Source organism: Hyperoodon ampullatus (assembly GCF_949752795.1).
Source record: "Hyperoodon ampullatus genome assembly, chromosome: 2".
Taxonomy (NCBI): Eukaryota; Metazoa; Chordata; class Mammalia; order Artiodactyla; family Ziphiidae; genus Hyperoodon; species Hyperoodon ampullatus.
The window spans coordinates 17,843,415-17,860,251 of record NC_136915.1 but is presented as its reverse complement, the minus strand read 5'-3'; the positions used below and the strand labels follow the sequence as shown (position 1 = coordinate 17,860,251).

At 55.7% G+C, this 16,837-nt stretch overlaps 2 protein-coding genes across 3 annotated transcripts in view; one reads left to right on the top strand and one right to left on the bottom strand.

The window, feature by feature from the left end:
- HSPG2 (heparan sulfate proteoglycan 2) overlaps positions 1 to 5,129 on the top strand; it is a 101,453-nt gene extending 96,324 nt beyond the window's left edge. The window contains exons 89-97 of one of the 2 annotated variants that reach the window (XM_079696983.1): positions 218 to 389; positions 484 to 606; positions 693 to 749; positions 2,533 to 2,608; positions 2,691 to 2,766; positions 2,896 to 2,966; positions 3,166 to 3,249; positions 3,661 to 3,764; positions 3,911 to 5,129. In XM_079696983.1, the coding sequence (XP_079553109.1) occupies positions 218 to 389; positions 484 to 606; positions 693 to 749; positions 2,533 to 2,608; positions 2,691 to 2,766; positions 2,896 to 2,966; positions 3,166 to 3,249; positions 3,661 to 3,764; positions 3,911 to 4,083 (936 nt within the window). In that variant the 3' untranslated portion in view covers positions 4,084 to 5,129. Of the gene's footprint in view, positions 1 to 217; positions 390 to 483; positions 607 to 692; positions 750 to 2,532; positions 2,609 to 2,690; positions 2,770 to 2,895; positions 2,967 to 3,165; positions 3,250 to 3,660; positions 3,765 to 3,910 lie in introns of both variants that reach the window. The other variant, XM_079696982.1, reaches the window with a different exon arrangement.
- A 266-nt stretch (positions 5,130 to 5,395) lies between these two features.
- On the bottom strand, positions 5,396 to 16,259 carry LDLRAD2 (low density lipoprotein receptor class A domain containing 2; the record flags this gene model as incomplete). Its single annotated transcript, XM_079720110.1, is given in 8 exon segments — positions 5,396 to 5,424; positions 5,523 to 5,678; positions 5,801 to 5,961; positions 9,962 to 10,025; positions 10,028 to 10,096; positions 13,035 to 13,421; positions 13,424 to 13,465; positions 16,178 to 16,259. Coding segments are annotated over 8 exon segments (990 nt in total).
- Between the last annotated feature and the right edge of the window lie 578 nt (positions 16,260 to 16,837).

The window sequence follows — 16,837 nt, the reverse complement described above, 5'->3', positions numbered from 1 at the left end:
TGAAGGTTGTAGTGAGGAGGGACTGCACTGATGGATGTTCCTGGCACACAGTAGACCCTTGACTTTGGTCCTCCCCCCTGACCCTAGAATCCTACGTTACTGCTCAAGTTCCAGCCTGGGTTCCCAGCTACCCTCTGCTGCAGTCTTCTCTCTGCTGGTACACCCATGCTTCAGCCTCCTGCCTTCTTCGAGTCCCTTAGTGTCCCTATGCCCACAGGTGTCAGTGAATGGAAAGCGGCTGGACCTCACCTACAGCTTCCTGGGCAGCCGGGGCGTTGGGCAGTGCTACGACAGCTCCCCGTGTGAGCGCCAGCCTTGCCGCAATGGCGCCACGTGCATGCCCGCCGGCGAATACGAGTTCCAGTGCCTGTGTCCAGACGGCTTCAAAGGCGAGGGAGCCCGGCCAGGCACTGGGAGGGAGGGGTGGGGGGTGGTCAGTGGTCGCTCCAGCCCATGCCCACTCGCCTCTCCCCTGGCCCACAGGAGACCTCTGTGAGCATGAGGAGAACCCCTGCCAGCTCCGTGAGCCCTGTCTGCATGGGGGTACCTGCCAGGGCACCCGCTGCCTCTGTCCCCCTGGCTTCTCTGGCCCTCGCTGCCAACAAGGTAACTGCCCCAGCTTCTCTCCACCTCCCCCTTGGGGCGCTGGGGCCTGACACAGCCCACCGACTGGACCCTGCCTCTCCCCACAGGCTCTGCACATGGCATAGCGGAGTCCGACTGGCATCTTGAAGGCAGTGGGGGCAACGGTACGTACTTGCCGTGACCAGCCAGAGCTGCTGAGCAGGCTTGTCCCTCCCAGGCTTTGGGTCTCTCAGCCCCTCTTCCAATGACCCCACCCCTCCATCCTGGCCTCTGAACAAAACCAGCCCAGGTGAGAGGCTCCCTGGGCATAGAGAGACAGAATAAGAAGAGCACAGCCGCACAGAGCTGGGTCCTGCCCTATGGTCACTGCCTAGTGACTTTGGGCAGGCCCTTGAACCACTTTCACTTCTGTACCCTCCTCTGTATTCATGCATTCCAGCAACAGACATGTATGTGTGCCCATCCTTGCCCTGGGAGCAGTAAATATAAGATGCATAAGGCAGGACCCTCATTCTCGAGGATTCCACAATCTGTTTAAAAGCAATGATAATGATTTGTAAAAATGAATACTTATTGAACACTTACAGGCCCTGTGCTAACTGCGTTATAGATACATATCTTATTTATCACTAATATAATAGGAGAGGTAGTGGCATAGTGGATAAGAACCTGGGTTCAAATCCTAGCTCTACCACTTACTAGCTGTGTGACTTGGGTGACTCACTTAACCTCTCTGTGCCTCAGTGTCCTCACATATAAAATAGAAAGAAGTAACATCCTTCCACAAGGCTTTGGATAAAATTTTGTGTGAGAGTAAAATTCTTTAATGCATTTTAAATGCTTAGAACAATGTCTGGTCCAGACTGGGCACAGAATGTTAGCTTTTGTTAATATTATAGCAAAGGCATAGGGTTGTTACAAGGACCCAATTAAAAATTATGTTCGTAGCTGGATGTGAAACTTCCTGCATGGTGACTAGCAGATAGTAGGTGCTTGGTAACTGTTAGCTGCTAACTTCATCAGTTGGTGGAGGGTGGCAAAGTGTCACCTACCCTGGTAGCTGCCAGGCCTCAGGGGCCAGCACTGGTGTGGGATGGCTTTGACCAGGTAGGGTTGGGGATGTTATAGCCACACACACAGTGTGGACGATGCAGCCGAAAGGTCTGGGTTGCCATCCAGGCTTCCCACTTCCTGGGCAAGTCACTCATCCCTGGACCTGTCTTCCCGTCTGTAAGATGGAGGGAGTACAAAGGTTCAGAACCGTTTATGTGCCACTGACCTAGATGACCAGCTGCCCCAGTTTGCTCAGGACTGAGGAGCTTCTGGGGATGTGGGACTTCCAGAGCTAAAACCAGGACAGGACCCGGCAAATAGAAATGGTTGATCACCCTACCTGGACCCTACTGACTGCATAGAATGAAATACATAGGATTTCAAAGGGAATCAATTGTTCTGAAAGAAGGTTATCAAAATATTTGAAGTTTTTTGCATCTTTATTAACACATTAAATACAAAATCTAGTGTTAGGGTTAGGGTTAGGGTTAGGGTTAGGGTTAGGGTCGTTAGTCCCAACAGCTACCACAATTGCAATAAGCATAAACAATATTTTGAAATATTTGCAGCGACTGTAATGCAATAAGGAAATCTTCCATTGGTGACTGAGTCACAGGCCCTGCTACTCCTTCAGTGTGTTGCCTACCTGCGTAACTAAAGGAACCGCTAACCTTCAGGGAGAAGTGAGCAAGGCTAGAACTGTAATGTTCTCCAAGCCAAGTTCACAGGCCTCTGAATTCTGCCCCCAGCCCCCTTGGGTCTCCAGGGACTGCAGGTTCAGAGCCCTGCAGTAGTACAGGTTGGGGTGGAGGTGGGGGTCAAGGGCACCGATGCGGGATGGATACTCCATGCGGGTGAGCAGGTGTCCCAGCATCGCCCCCACTCCCCCGACAGATGCCCCCGGGCAGTACGGAGCCTACTTCTACGATGACGGCTTCCTCGCCCTCCCTGGCCGCATCTTCTCCAGGAGGTGAGAAGAGAGTCTGTGGGCCCAGGGTGGGGAACGGGAATCTGGGACTCCTGCCCTCTCACCCACTTCCCCCGCACCACAGTCTCCCCGAGGTGCCCGAGACCATCGAGCTGGAGGTTCAGACCAGCACGGCCAGCGGCCTCCTGCTCTGGCAGGGCGTGGTAAGTGTGGACGTCCCACCCAGGATCTCAGGGTTCCCAGCCCCCTGGTGGCCACAAAAGTGGGAGAGAGGAAGGAGGAGGCCACAGCTGTCGGTAGCCCCCAGGAACCCTGTGCTTCTCTGGTAGGAGTTGGGAGAGTCTGGCCGAGGCAAGGACTTCATCAGTCTTGGGCTTCAGGATGGGCACCTTGTCTTCAGGTGGGTCCTGGCACCCGACCCTTCCTCACCCTTCCCTCAGCCCCCTTACCCTTCAGTGGCTTCCCCTCCGGTCAGCCCCATGGCCCCCCCAACAAGAAGCTGCAGCGCCCAGTGCCCCAGCTGCACACCACCACCACCGTCCCACACCCCCTCCAGTCCTGCCCCCTGCTCACACCCTCTTGGGCCTGTGTGACTGCAGCTACCAGCTGGGCAGTGGGGAGGCCCGCCTTGTCTCTGAGGACCCCATCAACGATGGCGAGTGGCATCGGGTGATGGCACTGCGGTAAGGGAGCCCCCCGGGCACTAGGGCTAAGGGCCCAGAGTCCTGGACTGGGACAGGACGCCCCCCATCATGCGCAGGGAGGCAGGCATTGAGCTCTGGGAAGACAGAACTTGAAGCCAGGGTCAGGGGAGAGCCCGCCAGCCAGAGCACAGACTTCCAGGGCAGGACAGAACTCCTTGGGGTGGGCGCACAGGCACCCTAGGGGATGGATGAAGCCTGGGTGGGGTGCTAGGAAGCTGTGTTTGTGGGACCAGATCTCTCATCCAGCGGAGGGAGGGGGCAAGAAAGAACTCGGGGAGCAGGGGGCACACTGCTCTGACTGGAGTCTCTGTAAGCAAAGGGAGGGGGCTCTCACTGGGTTGAGAAGGACGGGGGATCGGTGGTGAGGGGCCTGACCCCGTTCCACTGCAGAGAGGGCCGGAGAGGTTCCATCCAGGTGGACGGAGAGGAGCTGGTCAGCGGTCAGTCCCCAGGCCCTAACGTGGCAGTCAACACCAAGGGCAGCATCTACGTCGGTAAGTCTTGAGCTCGGGCCTTGTGCAGGCCTGGGGCCGCTCCTCCAGGTGGGGGAGGGCCCGGGGCTCCGGCACAGGTAGAGCACGGGGCCTTCCTCCCCCCACCTCCTGGAGCTGACAGGCCCCGCCTTCTCCCTTCCCCACAGGTGGAGCCCCCGACGTGGCGGTGCTGACCGGGGGCAGGTTCTCCTCGGGCATCACGGGCTGTATCAAGAACCTGGTGCTGCACTCTGCCCGGCCTGGCACCCCGCCTCCACAGCCACTGGACCTGCAGCACCGCGCCCAGGCAGGGGCCAACACGCGCCCCTGCCCCTCGTAGGCACTGCCTGCCCCACACGGACTCCCGGGCAGCGCCCCAGCCCCACAGCGTCGACTATATTATTATTAATATTATTATTATGAATATTTTGTAAGAAACGGAGGCGATGCCACGCTTTGCTGCTACTGCCCTGGGCTGGACTGGAGGGTGGGCACGCCACCCCACACAGACACACCTGGGCAAAGCCACAGGCTGCTGGGCAGGGCGGGTTGCATGAGAGCAGGTGCCTCAAAGGGTCACCAGGACTTGGGGTCGGGCACGGTGGCTGAGCAGGCTCAGAACTGCCCCCACCGACAGAGCCCCCCAAGGTAGTGCTGGGCTGCCCGTTTCTTCAGCCCTTGGGCAGCCCTCATTTCTACAGGAGCCAACCTCGGCTTCCAGCCTGGAGCCTCACCAGCTACCCGGAGCAGAGGGCATCGCAGTGGCCTTCGCCACCCTCCTCCGGGTTGGGAAAGCTCTTTAGTGCTAACTGTGGTGCAAAAGGCAGCTCACCCCTGGGCAGGCAGCCCCCAGCCCTGCCAGCCCATGTCCCAGCGCCCCTCCACCTCCGCCTAGCCAGCCAGGCCACCGGCCCCTGGCAGCCTCCCCCCTCCCACCAAGCCCTCCTGGCCTGCATCCCTCCCACCCCACACCTAGCCCAGGGCCCCTGCCCTGAGGGGCTGCAAGGGAAAGCCCACCCCACTCTTACCAGGAGCTGCTACAGGCAGAGCCCAGCACTGAGAGTGCCTCCCTGCCTGCACCAGGCCACGTCCCCCCACTGATCTGGAAGTGAAGGCCCAGGGCGCATGGGGGGAGGGGAGCACTGGTGGTCGGAAAGAGTCAATGCCTTGGGGAGGGGAGCCGGGACTCATGACTGGGAGGGACAGGAAGGGGGCGTGACAGCCCTGCCCCATCTGCGGGAGCCCCAGGGCCCAACTGGGGGCAAGCGCCCTCCCCACCAGCAGCCCCCAGATGTGGGTCCGGGACGCCTGGCCTCTGTGTCCTAGAAGGGACCCTCCTGTGGTCTTTGTCTTGATCTTTCTTAATAAACGGTGCTATCCCCGCCAGGGCTGTCTCCTGTGTCTTTGACTACGACTGGACTCGTGGTACCCGAGGGTGGGCCAGGATGGGGCAAAGCAGGGCAAGTGAGGTCCGGGAGTGAAGCAAGGCAGCTTCAGGTGAGCGAGGCCCCTACTCCCTGCCCTTCACTGATCCAGCAGAGTGCCAGTCGCCGTGCAAGTTGCAGGGTCAGCTGCCTCCTGTGGCCTTCACCATGACCCTGTGAGGCAGGGATCATCCCATTTTCCAGAGGAGCAGACTGAGTCTCGGAGGGTTATATGATCTGCCCAAGGTTGGACAGCCCTGTGGGGGGTGGGGGCAGAACCCAGGGACTGTCTGACCCCAGAGCCCACTCTCCTTCCTCTGATGCCCACAGCCTCTCTAAGGATGACCCCCCTGACCTGGCTCACTCAGCCGCAGGCCCCCAGGGGCCACCTGGCCAGGACATGTGTAACGGACGGTGCACACCACCAGCCCACCAAGCCAGCCGGCTGGAGGGGCAGCTGCACCAGAGGAGGCCCATGAGGAGGCCAGCGCCACCCCCCGTGGCTGGAGGCCTGTCGCAAGAAAGAGCACTCAGGCCTCAGCCCGGGCCAGCTGCCCCCACCCACCCCTGGAGAGGGACAGGTGTGGTCTCGGCGGGAGGAGTGGCAGCAGGTGATGACCAAGAGCCATCTACCTTCCGGAGCCGCATCCTGCCGTGCAGGGTCCCAGCGTGCTGGGGGGCTCCGCTCAGCTGCAATCCCCAGGGGGCCCTCAGACCTGCGAGCTGGGGGAAGAGTCAGGGGCCCGGAGGTACCATCATCCATACTCCCTTCCTGGCTGGGCACCAGAGAGGGACTGGCAGTGGGAAATAACAGCTCTAACACACTGAGATCTGCCCCTTGCAGGGTATGATTATGTCTTGTTTAATCCTCCCAAAACCTCTTAGTGTTAGTATTTTTATTTCACAGATAAGAGAAGTGAGGCACAGAGAGGTTAAGTCACTTGCCCAGATCACACAGCTGGAAGTGACAGGGGTGGACTTGAACTCACAGTCTAGCTCCAGGGGCTGGGGTGGATGAATGGAGCTACTTCTCAAGGAGTAATGCTGTACTGAGCATTTTCTGTGCACCAAGCACCATGTTCTGCGCTGGGCCCTTCACCCACAGTATTTCACTTACAGTTCATGACAAATCTGAGAGGTTAGGGCTTCCCTGGTGGCGCAGTGGTTGAGAGTCCGCCTGCCGATGCGGGGGACACGGGTTCGTGCCCCAGTCTGGGGGGATCCCATATGCCGCGGAGCGGCTGGGCCCGTGAGCCATGGCCGCTGAGCCTGCGCGTCCGGAGCCTGTGCTCTGCAACGGTAGAGGCCACGACAGTGAGAGGCCCGCGTACTGCAAAAAAAAAAAAAAAAAAATCTGAGAGGTTAGGTTTATCATCCCCAGTTTACAGATAAGGAAACGGAGACATAGAGAGGTTCATTCTTCCACTCACTTGAGTATTTTTCAATCACCTGCTACTATACCCCAGACATTGCTCTAGGGACTGGGGGATATGACAGTGAGCAAAATAGACAAAAATGTCTCCATGGAGCTGGCATTTTAGTGTGAGGCAACACGAAACACAAATTCTACCATGTGTCAAATGGAGATAGGTGCTACGAGGGAAAATTAAGCAGGAAAAGGGACAGGGCATGTTGGCGAGGGGCAAGGTTGCTATTTTTCTTTTAATTGTGGTAAACTATACAAAACAAAATTTACCATTTTTAAGTACAGTTCCTTAGTATTAAGTCCATTCATATTGTTGAGCAACCATCAGCACCATCCATTCTCAGAACTGAATTCATCTCATAAAACTGAAACTCTGAACCCATTATTAATAACTCCCCATTTCCCCTCCCCCCAGCCCCTGGCAACCATCATTCTACTTTCCGTCTCTTTGACTTTGAGTACTCTAGATGTCTCATATAGGTAGAATCACATAGTATTTGTCCTTTTTTTTTTTTTTTTTTTTGCGGTACACGGGCCTCTCACTGTTGTGGCCTCTCCCGTTGCGGAGCACAGACTCTGGACGCGCAGGCTCAGCATCCATGGCTCACGGGCCCAGCCACTCCACGGCATGTGGGATCTTCCCAGACCTGGGCACGAACCCGTGTCCCCTGCATCGGCAGGCGGACTCTCAACCACTGCGCCACCAGGGAAGCCCCAGTATTCGTCCTTTTGTGACTGGTTTATTGCAGTCAGCATAATGTCCTCAAGGTTCATCCAGGTTGTAGCATGTGTTGGCATTTCCTTCCTTTGTAGGGCTGAACAATATTCCAGTGTGTGGACATACCACTTTTGTTTACCTGTTTTTCTTTCAATGGAAACAGGGTTGCTTTTTTTTTTTTTTTTTTTTTTGGCCGCACAGCTTGTGGGATCTTAGTTCCCCAACCAGGAAACCCGTGGCCCCTGCAGTGGAAGCGCGGAGTCCTAACAACTGGACCGCCCAGGGAAATCCCAGGGTTGCTATTTTTAAACAAAGGGGTCAGGAAAGAGCTCATGGAGAGGGTGAGGGTTAAGCCAAGACCTGCAGAAGGCAAAGGAATGAGCATGTAAACCTTTGGGAAAAGCCTTCCAGGTAGAGGAAAGAGCTAGTGAGAGACCAGAGGCAGGACAAGACTGGAGCGTGGAAGGAGCTGCCAGGGGCCGGAGTGAAGGAGCTGTTGGAGCAAGCGGGCAGGTGGGAGGTGACGGGCCAGGTCACTCAGGGCCTGGGGGCCCCTGGGAGGCTTGTGTGGGCTGAGTGAGGAGTGAGGAGGGTCCTGCGCACAGGAGTGACGCGATCTGACTTAGTGTTTTAAAACGCTCCTCAGAGGGGCTTCCCTGGTGGCGCAGTGGTTGAGAGTCCGCCTGCTGATGCGGGGGACACGGGTTTGTGCCCCAGTCTGGGAAGATCCCACACACCGTGGAGCGGCTGGGCCCGTGAGCCATGGCTGCTGAGCCTGCGCGTCCGGAGCCTGTGGTCCGCAACAGGAGAGGCCACAACAGTGAGAGGCACGCGTACCGCAAAAAAAATAAAAATAAAAAAACAATTAAAAGCCCCCTCTGGGGGCTTCCCTGGTGGTGCAGTGGTTGAGAATCTGCCTGCCAATACAGGGGACGCAGGTTCGAGCCTTGGTCTGGGAAGATCCCACATGCCGCGGAGCAACTAGCCCCGTGAGCCACAATTACTGAGCCTGCGCGTCTGGAGCCTGTGCTCCGCAACAAGAGAGGCCGCGATAGTGAGAGGCCCGCGCACCGCGATGAGGAGTGGCCCCCGCTTGCCGCAACTACAGAAAGCCCTGGCACAGAAACGAAGAGCCAACACAGCCATAAATAAATAAATAAACAAATAAATAAATAAATAAATAAATAAATAAAATTAAAAAAAGAAGAAAAAAAGGATGCTTTAAAAAAAAAAAAAAAGCCTCCTCTGGGGAATTCCCTGGCCGTCCAGTGGTTAGGACTCCACGCTTCCACTACCGGGGGCCCAGGTTCAATCCCTGGTCCTGGAACTAAGATCCCGCAAGCCGAGGGGTGCGGCCAAAAAAAAGAATAAAATGCTCCCCTGGCAGGAGAGCTTAACTCCCTGCTAGTGTGTGGGCTGCGCGCGGTGACTTCCTCCCAAAGAGGACAGTGTGGAGAGAGGAGACAGAGTAACAGTGGAGAAACTGACAAACACAGCCTCAACCCAGCCACCAAGGCCAACATCAACATCCGTGGATCATGCTGGGGAGTGATCGCGTTGTTTTGACCTGGTGTGCACTTGACCTCTGGGATCTTCCTCCTCATAACCCACGACTGCAGCCTTATCATGAGGAAAACATCAGATTAATTCCGACAACACTGATGGCTTGGTTATGGGCTGAGAGGGAAAAGGGAGTAAAGGACCACTCAACCGTTTGGGCCTGAACAACTGGAATTCAAAGCTGCCACTGAGTGAGAAGGGGACACGGGTGAGGAGCAGCACGCAGGGCAGGCTGTGGGTCATGAGTTCAGTTTGGGGCAAGTTAAGTGTGAGACCCGCCTGCACAGCCACGTGGAGATGTCAGGTGGGGAGGTGGTTATATAAGTAGCGTTCAAAGACGAGTCCAGCTGGCGATACAGTATAAAGGAGAACGAGGAGGGAACGGGTGTGGCAGCTGGAGGAGAGGACGTAGGGCCCGGGCCTCTGAGCACAGAGCATAGTGTCAGGGAGGACCCTGAGGAGTGGCTGGGAGGGAAGTGTGTGGGCTCCCAGGAAGCTGGGTTTTACCCCTCAGCCAGGTGCATTTTTGCAACGAACAACCTGTTCAACAGGACATGGCAACCCTGACTGGGAGTGGGGCATATCCAGATTCCTAAGAAGGATAATCAGGGGTGACCTAGTCTGGTCCCCTGTGTCCATCCACAGAGGTCATTCCTGGTTATGTCACTCAGTGACTCTATGACCTTGGGCAAGTCATTTCTCCTCCCTAGGCCTCAGTTTCCCCATCTATAAAATGTGGGAGTCAGGCTGGATCAATGGTTTTCAAAATCTTGAAGGTCAAACTCAAGTCTCTCAGTGGGACATCAGTCAGCCGCGGCCCAGGCCTCCCACGTCAAGTAGAGCATCTCTCCTTGTGAGGTCTGGGGCCTCTGCAAGGTTCTGTTTAGGAAAAGCTTCCACCACTGAAATGACATTTGGAAGCAGCTGGATTCGATCACCGTTTGAGCTAACATCCTCTGCTCCTCAGGCAGTCTGGTCTGAATGGATTCCCCACTACTGTGCCTCACCTTAGCCTCTCCTGCCGCACCCGTGCCCCCGGCCTCCAGCTTCTAACCCAGCTGCTCAGCAGGGCCCAAGCCACACCTGTCACTGACCTCTGCAGTTAGCTGCTGGCCACGAAGCCTGGTCACTGCCGTCGCCACAGTTGTCCATGCCCAGGGATCGCACACCAGCCTCGGGGGGATGCACCTGCTGTTCTGACATCGGAAGTAGGCACAACAGGATCCTGGGGTTGAGAGGGGAGGCACGGTGAGGACACTGAGCACCACAGAATGTTTGGCCCTTTGGGGAGGGAATGTGGGAGGTGTGAGCAGGAGAGGCTGTTTCCATGTGTGTGCAAGTGAGAGTATGGATGAGACAGGTGTATGATCATAAAGATGATGATGGGGATGGTGATGATGATGATGGGGATGGTGATGATGATGATGATGATGATGATGATGATGGCAGCTAACATTTACTGAGCTCCTATTCCAAGCCAGGCGTGGTTCACATCCCAGCTCATTAAGTTCTCACATTAACCCTGTAGGGTCAATACTATTATCAATCCCATTTTAGAGATGAGAAGACTGAGGCACAGGGAGGTTAGGTCACTAGACCAAGGCCACACAGCTTGTATCTAAGCAGCAGGATAGGAATTCAGCCCCATGCTCATGAGCACTGTGGCACCCAGTGCGTGTGTGTGTGTGCGCGCACGAGTGCGTGCATGCAGCCTATGGTAGCCCAGCAACCTGAACACTCCAAGCTCATCTCGGCTCGTGGCACTGCACCTGCCATCAGCCCTGCCCGTAACTGCATGGCTTGCTCCCCTCAGGTCTCCACTCAAATGTCATCGTGTTGGAAGGCCTGCCATCACCTCCACGTGAGAACGGCACACCATCCCTCCCCCACCACCCCTTTATCCTGATTTGGGTTCCTCTGCAGCACTTACCACCTCTGCAGATTATGGATTTGATCGGTTCTTTGTTTATGGTCTGCCTCCCCCACTAGAATGTCAGCTCAAATGGGGCAGGGACTTCTCTTTCATTCACTGCTGCATGTATCCCTGGAGCCTAGAACAGCACCTGGCACAAGGGCAGGTACTCAATCTTTGTTAAATGAATGAATAGGCACACAGGTGAGAGAAGGGTATGACTTGGTGCACAGGGTGTGGCAGACAGGTTGGCTTACCCAGCACCCCATTCTGTAGAGAAAAGCTGGTTCAGGAGGGACTGACCAATACCATGGCTCAGAGGTGGACATGGAAATCAGAGCATTCCATTCCTGGCCCCGGGAACGGACACATGGCCCATGTGACTAATCAAATTTGGCCCCGAGGACTTTTCCTAGAACCATAAGAAAAGATCTTCGTGGTTCCCTGGCAGTCCATTGGTTAGGACTCAGCTCTTTCACTGCCGGGAGCCCAGGTTCAATCCCTGTTCAGGAACTGAGATCTTGCAAGGCGCTCGGCGCAGCAGCCAAAAAAAGAGAGAGAGAGAGAGAAAAGATCCTCACTCTTTATTTCACTGAGGTGAGAGTTATAAGGGGGACTGTGAGCTTGGAGCTTCAGGGTCACCTTGCTGCCAAGTAGAAAGAGGAACTGGAGCTGCTTGAGATGGAAGCCAAACAGACCCAGTGCAATGCAAAGGGAGAGCCCAGGTGGCATTACTTGATCTCCTGAATCCAGCTATACCTGAACGAACACCTTAATATCCCAGTTATAGGAGCCCCCCAAGTTCTCCTTTGGCTTAAGCCAACTTGACTTGGGGTTTTTTCATGTGCAAATGAAAGTGAATGCTCTAATTTATAAAAGATGTGCAGGGGTAAAAGTGAATATCTGTGAGAGAGAAAACACAAACAGTAATCCAAGTAAAAAGTGGTAAAAAGTGATCCAGGGAAGCCAGAGTTGTGACAGGGCTTCACCACTGCCGCCTGCTTTTGAGTCCAATCCTGCTAAACACAAAGCAGCTGCAACATGCTTGGCTTGCACCTCACGGAAGGTGAGAAAGGGAGGGAGGGAGGAAAGGAGGGAGGGAGGGGTTGATTTCCAATTAGCCTGTGAGATCTGCCTGCAAAACAATATAATAGGACCCTTGGCACGCTAGAGCCCACAGGAGCCAGAAAGGGGACCCCAGGCACCATCAGTCATGGCCCCAAAGACACACATGAGACAGCAGGGGGTGCTCTCTGACCAGCTCAGGTTGAAGGGCTGTCCAGGGCCTGGCATGTCGAGGTCCAGCTCCTGGTGAACCTGTGTTGGCTCTCAGAGGCCCCCCTGCTCTTGCCTTGAAGTGCTCACAACCCCATGTTTAATTCTCCAGTCTGGATATTTTGCCAGCGAGGGCGATGATGTTTCTCCGAGGTTTTGGAAACTTCTGGGCTTTGGCAGCTCCTCTGCTGAAACATCAGTGAGTGTCTTCAGTCCTGGGGAAACCTGCTGGGACTAAAGCCTTGACTCAATTTGAGCAGAGGACAAACTCTAGCAGTTAAAGCCCGGCTCCTCCACCTGTGAGCTGGGAGTCCTGTGGCACTTCACTCAACCTCTCCAAGCCTGTTTCCCATCAATAAATACGAGGGTAGGAGCACCGGCCCAGAAGAGCTGCTGTGAGAACAGATGAGATCTGGCATGCAAAGGGCCAAAGGCACTGCTCAACAAGGGATTATTATCAGTTCCCTTTCCTTGCCTAAGTGGGTTTCTGTCACTTACAGCCAGAGTCCCAACTCTCGGCCCCTCTGCAATCAGGTGGACCCAGGACAGAGAAGCCAGTGTGTGAACATGAGAGTGTGTGAGTTGCATGGCAGTGTGCAAAGTGGTATTGTGTACGATGAGGTGTGCATGATGTGAACTGTGTGTGGGAGAGAGTGCACAGTACACCAGGCCTGTGGGTTGGGTGTTTCAGTGTGTGTGGCACAGGTGGGTGTGCCAGGTGTATGTACGAGGTGTGAGTTGTGCACAGGTACAGTGTGTGTGAGTGGGGTGGGTGCTGGAGTGTGAGATGTGTGAGTGTGTGGGAATCGTGTGGGAGTGGGAGTTGTGTGTGAACAGGTGAGGGGCTGGTCCGTGCATCCACGGAAGTCAGGTTTTTGCGGTTGGCTCTTTGGGCCTGGACCGCCCTTTACTGAAGCCCCTGACCTTGCCGCCAGGCCCCAGCCCCCGCCCTCTCTCAGGACCAGCCCGCACCCACCCAACCGGAAAGAGGAGACTTCACCCACGAAGTCCACGTGGGGCTGGCGGCCTCTGGTGACCAGGAGCAGGCCCAGGAAGCCCCCGGAGGACGCCACCGGCCCAGGGATGGTCAGGCCGCAGAACCGGGCCCCCAAGGGCCGTGGCGCCCCCGGCGGGCCCTCGTAGAACTGCAGGTAGGACCCGGGGGTGCAGGGGTCCTCCGGCGCCGGCGCCGGCGCCGGGGAGGAGGCGTTGGGCGCCGCCGGGGTCAGGCTGTAGACCAGGAAGAAGCGGAACTGGAAGCGGATCCTGTCGCTAGGGGTCGTCGCCTGCATCCAGAGCCTGCGGTCGGTGTCCGGGGCCACGAAGTAGAAGCGGCGCGACGCGGAGTGCGAGCGCAGCAGCAGCCGTCCCCCTGACACGTCCGGCCGCACGGGTCCACCAGGTCGGCTTCGGCGAAAAGCACCGACCCTGGAACCATGCGGTCCCGTTCCAAGCCTGGCCCTGCCCTCTGCCCGCTGTGTGACCCCCGAGTGAGTCACTCAGCCTCTCTGAGCCTCAGTGTTCTTGTCGGGAAAATGGGGATGATTGAGCAATGTCAGAATTTTTGTGAGGATTAAAAAATGTAATTCAAGTCCTCAGTCTCGTATTCAGAAACCCTAGGATGTGTTTCAGAATTTTTCAGATTTTAGAAACATATATAATATGTTGCAGCCCCACAGAGAGTCTGCCACAGCCCTCCACGATCAAACACATTCTCTAGAGCAATTGCACAGAACATGTACCCTAAGTAGGACAAACACAGACTGTAAACAGCCTCCTGGCAGTTCAGGTCAGGTGTTGCCAGTTAGTTAGCTAAGAACAAATTTTGGTTGTCAGAGCTTTTCATATTTTGTAGTGGAAACTAAAGGATTGTGGATGTGTATGGGTTCAGTGCTTAGGACAGTGCCTGGCATTTAATGAGCATTATGGACTTGTTATTCAAGGATGGGGGAGGGCATTTCCTGGCCTTCCCTCCAGTGGTTAGGACTCCGCACTCTCACTGTGGAGGGCCCAGGTTCAATTCCTGTTCGGGAAACTAAGATCCCACAACCCTCGCAGTACAGCCAAAAAATAAAAGGATGTGGGAGACACATTTGGGCACCTGCCCAGCCAACAGGCATTCCCTGTTTCTCCTTGCTAAGAGAAACTTAATTCCCCTCAATTATCAGAGAGGCCCCCTGGTCTTTGGCCTAAACCAAGCCTTGTAATCCTAATTCCATTTGCCAGGTTTAGGGATTGGCCTGTGAACTGATTCTGGCCAATGAGATTTAAGGAGAGGTTTGCTGAGGGTTCCTGGGAAAGGTTTTCCTCCCTGATTTAAAAAAAAAAAAAAAAAAAAGAAGGGAGAGCTGTGTGATGAGGAGCCCCTTTTTTCTTCCTGCTTTTGAAAGCTATTGACTGAGGATGCGATGCCCAGAGCTGCAGCAGATACCTTGCAAGGATGAGGTCATGAGAATTATGGAGGAGCCCTGACATGGTTGAGCTGCTGAATTAACCATTTCTGGACTCATCTCTGGCCTCTCTTCTTAAGTGAAATAATAAATGTCCTTGTGGTTGTTTTTTTTGGGTTTTTTTGGTTTTTTTTTTTTTGTGGTACGCGGGCCTCTCACTGTTGTGGCCTCTCCCGTTGCGGAGCACAGGCTCCGGACGTGCAGGCTCAGCAGCCATGGCTCACGGGCCCAGCCGCTCCGCGTCATGTGGGATCTTCCCGGACCGGGGCACGAACCCGTGTCCCATGCATCGGCAGGCGGCCTCTCAACTACTGCGCCACCAGGGAAGCCCTGTCCTTATGATTTAAGTTCTGTTTAGTCTGGTAACTGTTACTTACAACCCAAAACATCCTCACTGGTACCGTGTTGTTGTGAGGATTAATGAGATAACGTGTAAGTACTCAAACCATCTGATTTTTGTAAGGGTAGAGAGAAAACAGGACGTGGCTTTTCTGGTGCATGGTAGGGGCACCAGTGGTGCTTGAGGACAAGCCGGGATGTGGGTCTTCGGGGGAGAAATTCTCCATTAGGGCTCAGGATGTGGGAGCATCTTCTCATATCTGTGCAGACCTACTAAAGCCAGAACCTGCCCTGGAGGCACACGGGACAGGCGGAGGTTTAGAGAGTGGGTGAACGAGCACCTTCTACGAGCTGGGCACTGTCTATGTGTCTTGCATGGTTTATCTCACCTTATATGCACAATAATACTAGTCCCTTAAGACAGCGGTCCCCAGCCTTTTTGGCACCAGGGACTGGTTTTGTGGAAAACAATTTTTCCACAGACGGGGGTCGGGGGGTGGGGATGGTTCAGGTGGTAATGCGAGGGATGGGGAGCGATGGGGAGTGACGGGGAGCGATGGGGAGCGAAGGGGAGCGATGGGGAGCGATGGGGAACGAAGGCGAGTGATGGGGAGTGACGGGAGTGACTGGGAGTGACGGGGAGCAACGGGGAGTGACGGGGAGTGACGGGGAGCGATGGGGAGCGAAGGGGAGCGATGGGGAGCGATGGGGAGCGATGGGGAACAAAGGCGAGTGATGGGGAGTGACGAGAATGACTGGGAGTGACTGGGAGCGACGGGGAGTGACGGGGAGTGATGGGGAGCGACAGGGAGCGACGGGGAGCAGCAGAAGAGCGACAGGGAGCGACAGGGAGCAGCAGATGAAACTTCGCTCGCTTGCCCACCACTCACCTCCTGCTTTGAGGCCCGGTTCCTAACAGGCCGCGGACTGGCCCTGGGGGTTGGGGACCCCTGCCTTAAGGGGAAAGGGCCTATTATTCTTTCCATTTTACTGCTGAAGAAACCAAGTCTTAGACAGTGGAAACAGTAATGTCAAGGGTGTGTGTGTGAACGCAGGGCCGTCTGACTCCGAAGCCCACAGTGTTTCCCGGTGCCAGACTGCCCCACCCGCCCCCAGACACCTGCTTCTGGGTGACTTGGAGCTCCAGCTACCCAGAGGGTTGGGGGTGGACTTGAGGGTGCCAGCCAAGACCAAGCACAGGGTTTCCCAGTGTCTCCCAACTCAAGGGATCCCAGCTCATCAGGGTGAGTGCTGATTGAGGAAACACAATCTCAAAGGGTGGTGGGACCTGAATCTCCTGCCTGCCCCAGCCAAGCCACCTTGTACTCACCTGTGTGCAGAGCAGACACAGTCAGGGCAGTTGCCCCCAGCAGGAGCAGCCTTTGGGGCAGCTGCAGAGGACAGGCTTCCATCCAGGCCCTCCTGTGCCCAGCGATGGGGAAGACCTGCAGAATCTGCAGTTTGGGGTCTTTGGGGAGACTGGGGTATAGGGGCCTGGTTAGGCCAGTGGAGGGATTGGCGGGACACAGAGAGCAAGGGAGGCAAGTATGCCAGCTCCTCTGGTCTCTTCAGTGATGTTTGTGCTCCCTGTTCCAGATCCTTCTTCAGATCAGGATTGTGTCTAGGGTTGTCATGGAGATTTGGGACTGGGGCTGGAGCCTGGGGAGAGAAGGCGGGGAGGATGTCTGCTCATCCCCTGCCAGACAGGAACCAGGAAACTCAGATCCGGTTCAGCCACAGGGCTTCTGGGAGGGGGACCCACAGCCTCAGAGAGCTGCTGCCTTCCTGGAGAAGTTGGCATTTTAGGGATGAGCTTAAGGGAGCCCCAGGACATCAAAGGGCCTCTCTGAGGGCCTAGAGAGGCAGCAAGTGGTGAATGAGCGCTGGCCCAGGAGTCTGCTCTATTTTAAAGACAAAGTATTCCTGCCTCAGGGCCTTTGCCCTCACCGTTCCTCCACCTGGGGTGTCCTCTCCCATGGAGGTCCATGGC